General features: G+C 40.0%; 1 protein-coding gene and 1 long non-coding RNA gene across 2 annotated transcripts; one reads left to right on the plus strand and one right to left on the minus strand.

Annotated features, from left to right (window-relative positions):
• Window positions 1–3,757: 3,757 nt before the first annotated feature.
• tacr2 (tachykinin receptor 2) lies at window positions 3,758–12,485 on the plus strand. Its single transcript, XM_058088846.1, has 8 exons — window positions 3,758–3,991; window positions 7,442–7,592; window positions 7,714–8,009; window positions 9,055–9,249; window positions 9,535–9,685; window positions 9,777–9,896; window positions 10,387–10,463; window positions 10,536–12,485. The coding sequence occupies exons 2-8, from the start codon at window positions 7,461–7,463 to the stop codon at window positions 10,723–10,725; spliced, it is 1,161 nt and encodes a 386-aa protein (XP_057944829.1). The 5' UTR covers window positions 3,758–3,991; window positions 7,442–7,460; the 3' UTR covers window positions 10,726–12,485.
• LOC131139332 (uncharacterized) lies at window positions 6,298–8,372 on the minus strand. The gene is made up of 3 exons (XR_009132228.1): window positions 8,307–8,372; window positions 7,688–7,791; window positions 6,298–7,585 (listed from the first exon to the last, which is right to left on the minus strand). It is a non-coding gene; the product is annotated as an uncharacterized LOC131139332 (long non-coding RNA).
• Window positions 12,486–12,556: the final 71 nt, after the last annotated feature.

Here is a 12,556-nt window from a genome sequence, read left to right on the forward strand (position 1 = left end):
ACATCTCATGCCCGGATGAACCAGCAAAAAATTGTGTTAATGACATAATGGACAGACCAACAACCAGACATATTGTGAAACTGTAGGTGAGATGAACCTAATGTAACTTACAAATCAATTAAAAAAAACACATCAAAACAACAAACTGATGCAAACACATTTTGTTTCATTATCCAATGTGCAATGTTAAAAATACTGTTTGTGAGGCGCATTCAGAAGCAAACTTTTAATGGTCTTTACTCAATATGCATTCCCCTCAGGTTACCTTGAACCTTTCATTTTGTCATGTGTTGTTGCTTTTCTCAATGCCTTAAGCACTGATCATCGATCAATAGATAGGATGGACATACACAAACATGAGAGATAAAAGGTCCAAAGACACAAAAGTGGCCATAAGTGGTCATAAAAACGTGAGCACCAAGGAAAATCAAATGTACAGGGAACTGAAACAGAGCTTGCTTGTGTAGACTGTTCGCATGGACAAAGAACCAAAATAATGTCATCTTTGATGTCTTTGTGACACATTTCAGTGGTTTGGTTATCACATTTCCTTTTCTCAAGGTCCTATCAGACAGTATACGGGCAAGCCAAAAAGCATCTTTTGAATTCAACAAATTTATTACATCAGCAAATTAAAAGACACATCTGTGAACATTATTACAAAATGAGTAGATTTTTAGGTTTACATTCAAAACACAATAATCAAAGGCTTGCCGTGTATTGTCAATGTTTTCTTCAGAGGTTTTGGTGCTTGTTGTGAGTTAATTCATACCTGCAATCAAAGCCTGTTGTTCCAGCTATCAAGTTTGATGCTTGTTTGCCTCATTACTGACACTAACATTACTGACACAGAGTGTCAGTAATTCCCAGCATCACCACATCTCTAAATACCTCAGTTAATTTAGACATTTTTATACTTTCATTCATTCATTTGGTCGCCAGCCAATCACAGGGCACATATAGACAAACAACCATTCACATTCACATTCATACCTATGGACAATTTGGAGTCGCCAATTAACCTAGCATGTTTTTGGAATGTGGGAGGAAACCGGAGTACCCGGAGAAAACCCACAAATGCACAGGGTTGCAAACTCCACACAGAGATGACCAACGGTGGAATTGAACCCCGGTCTCCTAGCTGGAGGTCTGCGCCTACTCAGCCGCTGTGCAGCCCCATTTTTATACTAGAAAATTCAGTCATTCATTTTCTACCGGCTTTTGAAATTTGCTTATATGTGTGACTATTTTTTTTTTACTAATAATAGGCTGTGACTGAGTTCAGACATGAATATGGTGTATACACCCACACACACACACAGTAGATGTATATGTAAACACAGAGGGCGTGAAAAGAACAGTTAAGCTGAAGTCAGCAGTTTCCACTTGTAGGCATTCCTTCTCTGTGCAAACACATCCAAACTCATACAACATACAGCAGAGACAATGAGCTAGAAAAAAGACAAACGATTGGAAGCACACACATCTTGTATCAAAATAACAACCACAAAAAAAAAACAAGGCAATGTATCAGCTGAAATGAGAAGATTTCTGAACATTTGTCATGTACTATATGCTTTGTTGCATTATTGAAGAAAAACAAGTACATTTTGCACTGACACAAATCTGTTAAAATATTAAGATTTTTTCTCCTCTGGCGAGTTTCAAATGAAAGTCAGCCATTTATTATGTAAACAATTGGTAAACAAATAAACTTTGGTGGTTGTTTTGTCACATTTCAGATGCAATTTCTGGGTTGTAAATATAAAATCCATTTAATGAACACCACAACCTCTTTGTGAATGCAATAGTTATGTCCTGAAGTAACTGTAGCAAAACAGAGAGAAGTACTAAAGACACAAACATGATGTCAGCTATGGGAAGCTGAGCTACAATACATCCATTCAGACATCCACTACGGCAAAACAAGTCAGGGTGGGATTGTTCTGATCAAGAAAACAACGGCATTGGAGGATCGGGACGACAATGTCACTATCAACTACACCTGCATTCGCTCACCCCAATTAGCATCATCCAGCATCTGCACTTCCACAGTAGTCTCCTCACAAATCATACCTCCACAGGGGACGCTGGACTGTGAGTGGCTGGGGATGAAGATAGGGGAAGATGGAAAGTCAAGCTCCTCCGGTTGAACAGCAAAACATTAAAGCTGTAACTCTGAATGCAATCATGAGATTGAGTGAGGTTCTACTTCAGCATGACCTGCCAATTGTGTTCATTCACACACATTGAGAGTAAGAATGTCATGGTTCTCACCACTATGGAGACAGCAAATGGTGCATACCGCAAGTCCCTTTTCTGACTGCTACATTTGATCCGAATTGAAGGTGTGCAGGGGGGCAGTTTCATTAAAAACCACTCATGAAAATGTCTGAGATTTCACAGGATCTGGAAATTGATTTGAAGTAATTCCATTCCTCTCACGCCACTTCGCAGTTTAAATTTTGTGGCTTTACTCTATCATTTCTTTTTAAATACATGGTTGAATATGGTCAATTATTAGTAAAATGTACATATATGTGCATACTGAGGGAAAATTTACATAACTTTGGCTGAAATTAAGCATTTTCAAGCATATAAATGGTGACACATTCAAAGATGCTATGAATGACAGTAACTTACTGAAATGTTCAGCGAGACACACACCAGACTTGCTTGCCGGGACAACAGGGTTTATTGCAGGTTTGAACAAGTACATCCCTTCCTGTCCACCCGCTACGCCACTCCCTCTAGGGAACACAATCATAACACAAAAGTACAAGTCTTCAATGACTTATTTACTCGTATTATGTCTACTATAGGCTGCACGGTGACCAAGTGGTTAGCCCACAAGCCTCACAGCAAGGAGACCCGAGTTCAATTCCACCCTCGGCCATCTCTGTGTGGAGTTTGCATGTTCTCCCCGTGCATGTGTGGGTTTTCTCTGTGTACTACGGTTTCCTCCCACATTCCAAAAACATGCTAGGTTAATTGGTGACTCCAAATTGCCCATAGGTATGAATGTGAGTGTGAATGGTTGTTTGTCTATATGTGCCCTGTGATTGGCTGGCGACCAGTCCAGGGTGTACCCCGACTCTCGCCCGAAGACAGCTGGGATAGGCTCCAGCACCCCCGCGACCCTCATGAGGATAAGCGGTAGAAAATGAATGAATGAATGTCTACTATACTGGGTAATACAAGTACAAAGGGGAGTACAACCGACTATGGGGGAGTTCATGTCTATGGATGGAATCAGTCTTGAGGAGCAAGGAGGGAAATTTGGTTTTGATTTCCTGGCAAGTTTTCAATAACATTAATTTGTTTCATCAAGTGAAACGCTGCAAAGGTTTTTGGCAAACTTCCAGGGACTACTGTAAGAAAAGCCTTACCCCACTACTAGGTCCTTTGCAGGGAAAGTTGGGGGTAATTTGTTCTAAATCCTGGGTAAATGACTAAAGAGGGGCTATTAAATGTGTAAAGTAATCCAGCACAGCTCTTAAGGAGCCAGGGAGTGAGGTTTACTCGCACAGCCATCCTTTTTGGCATCCATTACACATACTACACATATCCAGTATATGATGTCCCACAATAGCTTTTGCTTAGAAAGTACAATGTGAAATTTGCAAGACGTTGTTGCAGTTTTTTTTCTTCTTTTCCATTCATTTGTCCATTGCAACACCAGACCCCTCCCCTTCTCATCCTCACCTGTACACCTCTCAGCTCCTTGCAGTCTCTGATGCCTTCGGGTGTATGTACATCTCCATCACTCTCAGCTGGAGGATCTGCAAGTTGCACATTCCAGAGTGTGTGTACGTGTGTGTTGTGTGTGTGTGTGTGTGTGTGAGAAAGAGAGAGAGTGACAGAGGGGGTGTCTAGATGGATAGGACCTTGTTATCCATTGCGTCAAGGGCTCTGTAATTCCTGGCTGTAATCTGCAACCAACTGGACACATAGATGACACACTGCACTGTTGCCCTTCCTAAATACAAAGGTAAGAATATTTATTTGCTCCTCCTAGTAAAGACGTTGTGGTATATTGCACTAATTCATCAGATGAGCTTGTTGCAGCCAAATCATTGTGAGCCTTCATGCATGCTGGTGAATATATCTGATGATGAATGGTTGTGGGTTAAAAGTTATGTATTAAGTGTAATGTAAACCAAAACAACTGTAAGGTTGTTGTAACACATATACATCATAAAAAATGTCATTTACATGAGTATATTTGAAAAATGTCAAAAATGAGGGCTTCAAAGATAACAATCCTCAATAATGAATTTATTATTGATGTTACTAAATTGCATTGATGTATAAGGACTGCATTATGAGGTTGGCGAGCTACAAATATTAGACGCACCTGTCAGTATGATTGAGTGCAATTCTACAACTAAAAATAAATTGTAGAATTGTGAAAGCTAAATGCTTTTTGGATTGTATACAGCTTAAGGTCGTGCATGTGTACCTAATGTTGTGACCGGTGAGTGTCCGTTTCAGATAAGCAGATGGGAGCATGCACACGCACGCACATACGTATACGTAATTACCTCCAGACATTGTTAAATGATGGCCAATTAGGATAGTGCTGTTTTAAAACTCAAACCCATTACTAATGCTCGTATTATAATACACCTGGGTTATATTTTCAGGATCAACATTGTTACTGAATAATCAATAGGCAATAAAATGTACTTAAGCACCAAGGACAGTTCCAAGTGTGCAGCGTGAAACCTCCAAGATTGAATTCTGCAAAAGTGGTACAATTTATTAATTCATTCATTCATTTTCTACCGCTTTTCCTCACAAGGGTCGCGGGGGGTGCTGGAGCCTATCCCAGCTGTCTTCGGGCGAGAGGCGGGGTACACCCTGGACTGGTCGCCAGCCAATCACAGGGCACATATAGACAAACAACCATTCGCACTCACATTCATACCTATGGACAATTTGGAGTGGCCAATTAACCTAGCATGTTTTTGGAATGTGGGAGGAAAACGGAATACCCAGAGAAAACCCACAAATGCACGAGGAGAACATGCAAACTCCACACAGAGATGGCCGAGGGTGGAATTGAACCCTGGTCTCCTTGCTGTGAGGTCTGCGCGTTAACCACTCGACCACCGTGCAGCCCTGGTACAATTTAGAGTTGGACTAAAACATGCCTCAACGGTCAAATTATCACGCGTCATCCAAAGCAGAGTGGGTAAACTTCTTCCAAAACGTATTCACTCACATTCAACCGCTTATGCTGCTTACGTGAGCTGGAGCTAATCCCAGCTGATTTGGGCAGGGCGCACCCTGGTCTAGTCAATCACAGGGCATATATACTGTAGACCAGGGGTTTCCAAAGTGTGTCCCTGGGGCCAATTGTAGCCCACAGGTTGTTTTTTATTGGCCCGTGGCACACTGTTGGATTTTTTTTTAGAGCTAAAAGGCACAATATGAAGAGATCAATCTAAAATGTTGATACTAATAATAACACAAAGCTTTGTCGTTATAGGGGACCTATTATGCTCATTTTCAGGTATTTGTATTTTGTATACATGATAATGCTTTCTAGATCTTCCAGATTCTGCACCACTTTCTGCAGCGTTTTCACAGATTTCCTGCTTCTGTTTAAATGATTCATTAATTCAATTTACTTCAAATTCACAGGTGATGCACGAAGCTGTTTCTGTGTCACTACGCCAGAAAAGTAGTTCTTCTGTGTTAACTCTCATAATAACAATGTTGCTGCACCTTAGTTAATACACAAATGTCAAAGTGCCCCACAAAAACCTTTCATTTTTCAGTATTTAAAGTATGGTTAATCTTGCTGTAGACAGTTCACACTCATATTCACATTTAGAGTCTACAATTAACCTAACATGCATATTTTTGGACAATGTGAGTTAAACCGTGCACGTCATGCTAGATTCAAACAAAGAACCACCTGGCTGTGAGGCAGGCGTTCTCACCACATGAATCCCTGTGCTTAATTGTGCTGGACTTTGGCACTTCCACTGTATTCAAGGGTTCGCATTTAGCAAGGCAATCAATTAGGAGTTACAGATTGTAACTAACGAAAGGTCAGCAGGAGCATATTGAATTTAAACCATAGTGAGCTTCTGTAAGATGAATGTGCGATCACGTCCGCACCGTGATGGTGTGGAGTGCGGCTGTTAACTCTGATCACACTCTTGACACCCCCAAAGTGCAATGGAAGTCTTATTAAATTAGCAATGAAAACCTCTGAAATAGGAATTACATTGCAGGCTCGTGTTTCATACAAGTCATTTATGAAGTAGTTCATTCAGTAATTATGTGCCATGTGCTTGAACAAGGGCTCGAAAAGTCTTTGTTTTTCCTGGAAAATTTACCGCTAGAATAGTTCAAATGGCCTACGGGGACATATTTGCTATTATGTGAGGTTCCATTGTAAAGGCTACATGAGTCTATCCAGATGCCTTATTACTACACATGGTGCAATGCGCTTACACACTGTGTTTTTGTAATAGGGTGAAACTTGAGCCAGTCAACAATATAGAAATATAGAAAAATATTTTTTTATAAATGACATATCTTGTTAGGTGTCACAGCTGTTGCCAGAGCCTATATCAGCTGGCTTGGAACAAAAGGAAACTATACACCATGGATATGGTCGTCAGTCACAGGGTCATTATGAAGTTCAAACCATTTGAGAAAACTATTTCACAGCAAGATGACCGCTGTTGACAACTGTTGATGAGTTCAATGCTCACCCAATGGAGAACATCCACCAAAGTCATGTAAACCTAACTGAAACTGTACATTTTTAATGCATATGAAATGATACAGCATCTACTGACAGATAGTACAGCTACATGTGTTTTTGTGTTAAGACTCATGCACAATTCACCAAGAAACTAGCAGACAGGGTTGGGGACACAATTGCAGTCTTGTAATTAGGGATGTGGATGGATCCCAATAATCCGTGAATGACATCGGCCGATACCGATCACATATGTACGTATGTGTAAATATTGAAATGCACTACTGGCTGTATTAAGGGTTAATAAGGTTTTTTTCTTGTGAAAGCTACTTTTACAAAAATGAAAATAACTATTTTTAACATTTATTTTCATAGCTTATTTCATGCCAAACAAAGCACAGTGATCACATAGCCTATACAATCCAGGTGAGCAATGTGTTGTAAAATAATAGGATTATAAAGGTGACTACGGGGTGCTATTTCATGTCTATAGGGCTCTAATAATGGTAAAAAAAATTGGATTTTGAAAGTCATTAACACATTTTTTAATTTTTTTTTTTTTTAAATATTACATGCATTAATATTGAACACCAATTTGCAGAATTCACCTATCACGGTCCGGTCAGGCATAACTAAATATTAACAAGAAATATACATTGAGGAACAGAAATTGATCTTAATGTAAATTTGTGACAGCACATTTTTCCATTTGAGCAGGTGAAGCAGGACAGAGAACATGGACAGTTTGATCCGGCACTTGGAACGAGACCAAGAGGGTACATCGCTACCACTGCCAGTCACGCTTCCAGCCTGGTTGGAGGACACGAATGAGACCGTGGGGAATCAATTCCAGCAGCCCAACTGGCAGGTAGAAGACAGTTCCTATTTTACTTCAATCACAGATGACTGGGAATAAAGAAAGTTTTATACAGCAGTTGCTCGAAAAGTGGAATAAATCTTCACCTGTGACCGTTCCCCCTTCCCGTCAGGTGGCTCTGTGGGCTTTAGCCTACTCCCTTATCATCCTGGTCTCCGTCACTGGGAACGTCACGGTCATCTGGATCATTCTAGCTCACAGACGGATGAGGACTGTGACTAACTATTTCATCGTCAACCTGGCCTTCTCTGATGTTTCCATGGCAACATTTAACACCCTCTTCAACTTTGTCTACGCTCTACACAACGACTGGTACTTCGGCCTGGGCTACTGCAGATTCCAGAACTTCTTTCCCATCACCGCTATGTTTTCATCCATTTACTCCATGGCTGCCATCGCAGTGGACAGGTAAGGAAGCGCCTTTGAAAATATGGCCCGTAACATCAAAACTGAACCAAAACTGATGTCAAACGCCTCCCTATAAGGTGGTAGATCATGTGACCTCTTGCCCAAAGTCAACTGGAATATGCTAGTGACGTTAAAGTGGATAAGTGTTAGCTAACGAATGATAATTAAGGCTTCATTAATTCCGTTCCATTTTTTTAGTGCAATTAATGCAAGCACGCCTCTCTATAACTTCATTCTGACCCGAACACAGCAATACAATTCCAACACCATAAATTGTATGTACTATCTCCAACTCACACACGTCTCTCGTCCGTTCATCTTGGGAACGACACTTCCTCATTCTCATGACAAGAACGCGAGATGCATTCACGTACACTCCGAACATCACAAAAGTGGCTTTATAATGCGCGTGTGTAAATAAACAGGAAGATAACGAAAAACATGAAGTGGATATTCTTATCGCTCACTTCATAACTCTCGATTAGAGCAGTTTGCTACATTTAAGTACGCTGGAAAATTCACTGAAAACAAATAAACGTCCCTTAAATTACGTAGTGTATTTGAAGGCAAACCCTCGTTGTTCATAATAACACGGTTTAAAGTGGGATTCGAATGTTCTGCTACTATTAAATAGACTAGTGTTTGACAAATGGCTGTTTAGGCTTGTGTGGTATATTTTAGCTTGATTGACATATTCAGTTCAGTACAGTATATGATTATCCCCTGTCATTTATCTTTCTCTTTGTTAAATACAGTAAAAATTGGCATTTTTCAGACATAGTTGCAAATTGTATTAACTGTGATTAATTCAATTTTAATTTATGATCATTTGACAGCCCTAATGACTGTGGAAAATAAAATGGGCTTCGAATTCGAGGCTGTCCAAAGATATATACAGCAAGTTCAGAGAAGGGATTTGGAAAGTATGCAACATTTGAAAGCTAACTGATATATGAATGGTTACAGGCTGCCATTTAATATCAACTACTGTCTATGGGCAGCTGTAAATGGCTCTGAACTCATTAACCTTTCACTCCTGCATTAGATACATGGCCATCATCCACCCTTTGAAGCCCCGCCTCTCCTCCACCTCCACCAAGGTTGTGATAATGCTCATATGGATCGTAGCCATCTTACTCGCATTCCCACAGTGCTACTACAGCGTGACAAGATTTTACTACCCGAGAACTGTCTGCATGGTCGATTGGCCGGACGACTATGGCGGAACACATCAACTCAGGTGAAGGATCGTGTGGTGCTCAGTCGCTCAGAGTTAATCACACATTTGCATTTAAATAAGTTGAACAACACTCACACAGTGCCAGCACTCTCAAAGTTAACTTTGATGGAAACCAATGTAATCTACACAGGTGCATTGATCACTAAGGAAAAGTGCTTGTTTGGTTCAAAATTGACAAAAAAACATGCAATAATTTGACCTTTGACCTCATCAATAACAAGTATCTTGAGTTTGATGTCATTAATATGCTTCTTCTTACACTCTATTTATCTATGGATCCTGTAGCTACCAGTTTGCTGTCATATTGCTGATCTACCTGTTCCCCCTGCTGGTGATGCTGGTGACCTACAGCCTGGTAGGCAGGACCCTGTGGGGAGGCCACATCCCCGGAGAGGCGTCGGACCACTACCACAGCCAAATCACAGCAAAGAGAAAGGTCAACATTGTTGTTGTTTTTTTGACACAAGTAATATTTTTATGCCTGCTGAGTTGACATACGGTGCCTTTTATTCTGTGTTTGCTCGCAGGTAGTCAAGATGATGGTTGTTGTGGTGGTGACATTTGCTCTGTGTTGGTTGCCCTACCACACATACTTCATATTGGGATCATTCAATAGAGACATTTACAAGCAACATTACATTCAACAGGTTTGTTTCTTTTTTCGACCATGTTTGTTGATTGTGTTTTTTTAATCCTCCTGAGATCCGGAAAAGTGTACATTTGACTATTTTTTCTTGCCTACAACTTAAATACATTGTATGTTGCCGGTGGCGACCCGTCCCACTTTGTTCGGCGGTCATTAAAGGCACCATTGTGTTTGCTAACTTTTTCCCACTGTGTACAGCCTACAGAATTGTACTTTTGTTTTTGTTTCACCTCATGTTTGGTATCAAATGCAGATACTATGTGTTTACTATGCGTAAAGTTAAGTTTAGATGACGTTATTGAGTGCTAATGTGCGTATTTGTTGGTGCTCAACCTCAAGCTAATTCATGCTAGCACACAACCTTTTAGCACACACACCAAACAGCGACGTAATGTATCATTATCATTAATGTATCATCTTTTTATCTGAAAAGTAAGATACAGTTAAATACAGTTATGTATTTTTGAAAATGTATTTCCTATCTTTGACAGGTTTACCTGACCATTTTTTGGTTAGCAATGAGCTCCACCATGTACAACCCTATCATTTACTGCTGTCTAAACCAAAGGTAAAAACAGTAACGTTAATACTCAAGCACACCTTAGTGTGTAGTTGTTCACAATGTTGTTGTCTGTTGCAGGTTCCGTGCTGGTTTTCGTCACGCCTTCTCTTGGTGTCCTTTCATCAAAGTAACAGAGGAGGACAAGATGGAGCTGCAGTACACACACACCTTCAGAGTGACCATGACGCGCAGCCAAGGCAACAACAGCGCGCACACATCCATAGATACAAACAACACTTGGGATGTAAACAAAGGATATGGGCAATGATGACGCAAATGATGGTAGGACATTCCTGATGTAAAGAAGCTGGTTTGGGCATCTTTACATTGGAACAACACTGGTGGTTTGATTGGAGGACTTGGTTTTACAGTGATGGTGTTCTAATGATTGTTTAAAAAAAATAACAGAAGACCGTTTTTTGAGTTTACATTTGCTGCTATTGTGAATGATCGTAAGGCCCACCTCATATCATTTTTGTCTTTAGTGAAGTGTTTCTCAAAATTGGGTCTGCAGACGCCAACTTAAAAAAGCTTAAAATGTGTAGTGAGCTTTAAATTTGAAAAGTACAGCTGTTGCTTTGCTTCTTTTTTTAGTTGTATTTACCCCTTTTTTGTGTATTATCACTGATTGTGAAAGGGTACACAAAAGAGTCAAAGAAAATGCAGTAAACACAAAAACTACAGACTGGGAGCGTGGGAGCAAGGAGTGTGCTGTTTTACCCAATCTCATTCTGTTTTTGAACAAATTCTAGACCAGAGGTGTCAAACTTGCGGGCCGCAGGCCATTTGTGGCCTACCAAATCATATTTTGCGGCTCACGACAACAGGCTAACACTGGTGTTATCACACAGAGACGTATCAAGATACTGTATTATTGTTATTGTGATCCATGTATCACTAATCATATCATGAGATACCCAGCCCTACTCCAATACTTGATGCGATCCAGCCTCACCTCCAGGGGCCCCCCAGTGAAATTGAGTTAGAGACCCCTGTTCTAGAGTTTAGTAGATTTCCTTGTTTTCCCACTGCCAAACATATCACGTTTTTACTGCTGGACTAGTAGACATGCCTGTCTGTGGGGGAACATTTAAGTTTTTATATTTATTGGCTAAGCGAAACACACATTGGTAGATCTAGATGGCTGCAAAATATATTTAGGGAAAAATCACACATAGATAAGTATCAATGATTGGTGTATTTAAAATCATTCATTCATTTTCTATACCGCTTCTCCTCAATTAAGTCGCAGTGGTATGCTGGAGCCTATCCCAGCTGACTTCCGACGAGAGGCGGGGTACACTCTGGATTGATTGCCATGGAACAAAAATCCCACATGCATATTAAAAGTGTCAGGTCTGTCTTGGCAGAACGCATTTAGATTCCAATATGCATATTCAATATTAGCCAGGAAGACTGATTTTAAATGAATATCACACAATGTGAAATGTATGCAAAGCTGCAGAGATAGAACATGTAAAAAAAATCCTGCATTAATTTGACATTGTACAAGGACATACTGCACTATATTGCATATACTCTAATGTTTCCTGTTATTTGAAGAGTCTTTATTCATAAGGCAAGACATTTTCATTCCCTCATGCACTTTAGTTCTTTATTAGAATGGCCAATAATTATCTGATATTGGTATCTTCCCTACAATGACAACTGATATAGAGCATGCAGTGCAAGCATTGCATTTGCAGAGATTGCAGCATGAAAGCAGTTATAGTGCTAAAACATCATAGAGCAATGTAATAAGTAGGTAACACATGTTGCACATATCGGTATCGGTTGATATTAGAATTGGAAATCGAGAGTTGGCCAATATCAGCATATCGGTTATCAGCAAAAAAGTCAATATCCGACATTCCCTAGTTTATTTTATGCTTGAAAAGTGAAAATGGAGTGTATTAATGTAATCGAAATGTAAATAATCAGTGGCAATCATGCAGATCTGGTCCTGAGTACTATTTATGAATATGTATAGTGGCATTGTTAATAATTTGTTTGGTGTCTGCACAAAATGAAGGCCAGTTGATGAGGCCTAAATAAACATGTAACGTGTTTATCAAATGTGAAATTGTGTTTTTGTTTTT

Source organism: Doryrhamphus excisus, chromosome 12 (assembly GCF_030265055.1).
Source record: "Doryrhamphus excisus isolate RoL2022-K1 chromosome 12, RoL_Dexc_1.0, whole genome shotgun sequence".
Classification (NCBI taxonomy): Eukaryota; Metazoa; Chordata; class Actinopteri; order Syngnathiformes; family Syngnathidae; genus Doryrhamphus; species Doryrhamphus excisus.

What these genes read in the sequence shown, in the direction of transcription:
- tacr2 (XM_058088846.1), top strand. Translation starts at nt 7,461, where the DNA reads ATGGACAGTTTGATCCGGCACTTGGAACGAGACCAAGAGGGTACATCG. An exon ending in AGCAACATTACATTCAACAG is followed by an intron (nt 9,897 to 10,386) that starts GTTTGTTTCTTT and finishes TATCTTTGACAG; the next exon opens with GTTTACCTGACCATTTTTTG. An exon ending in TACTGCTGTCTAAACCAAAG is followed by an intron (nt 10,464 to 10,535) that starts GTAAAAACAGTA and finishes TGTCTGTTGCAG; the next exon opens with GTTCCGTGCTGGTTTTCGTC.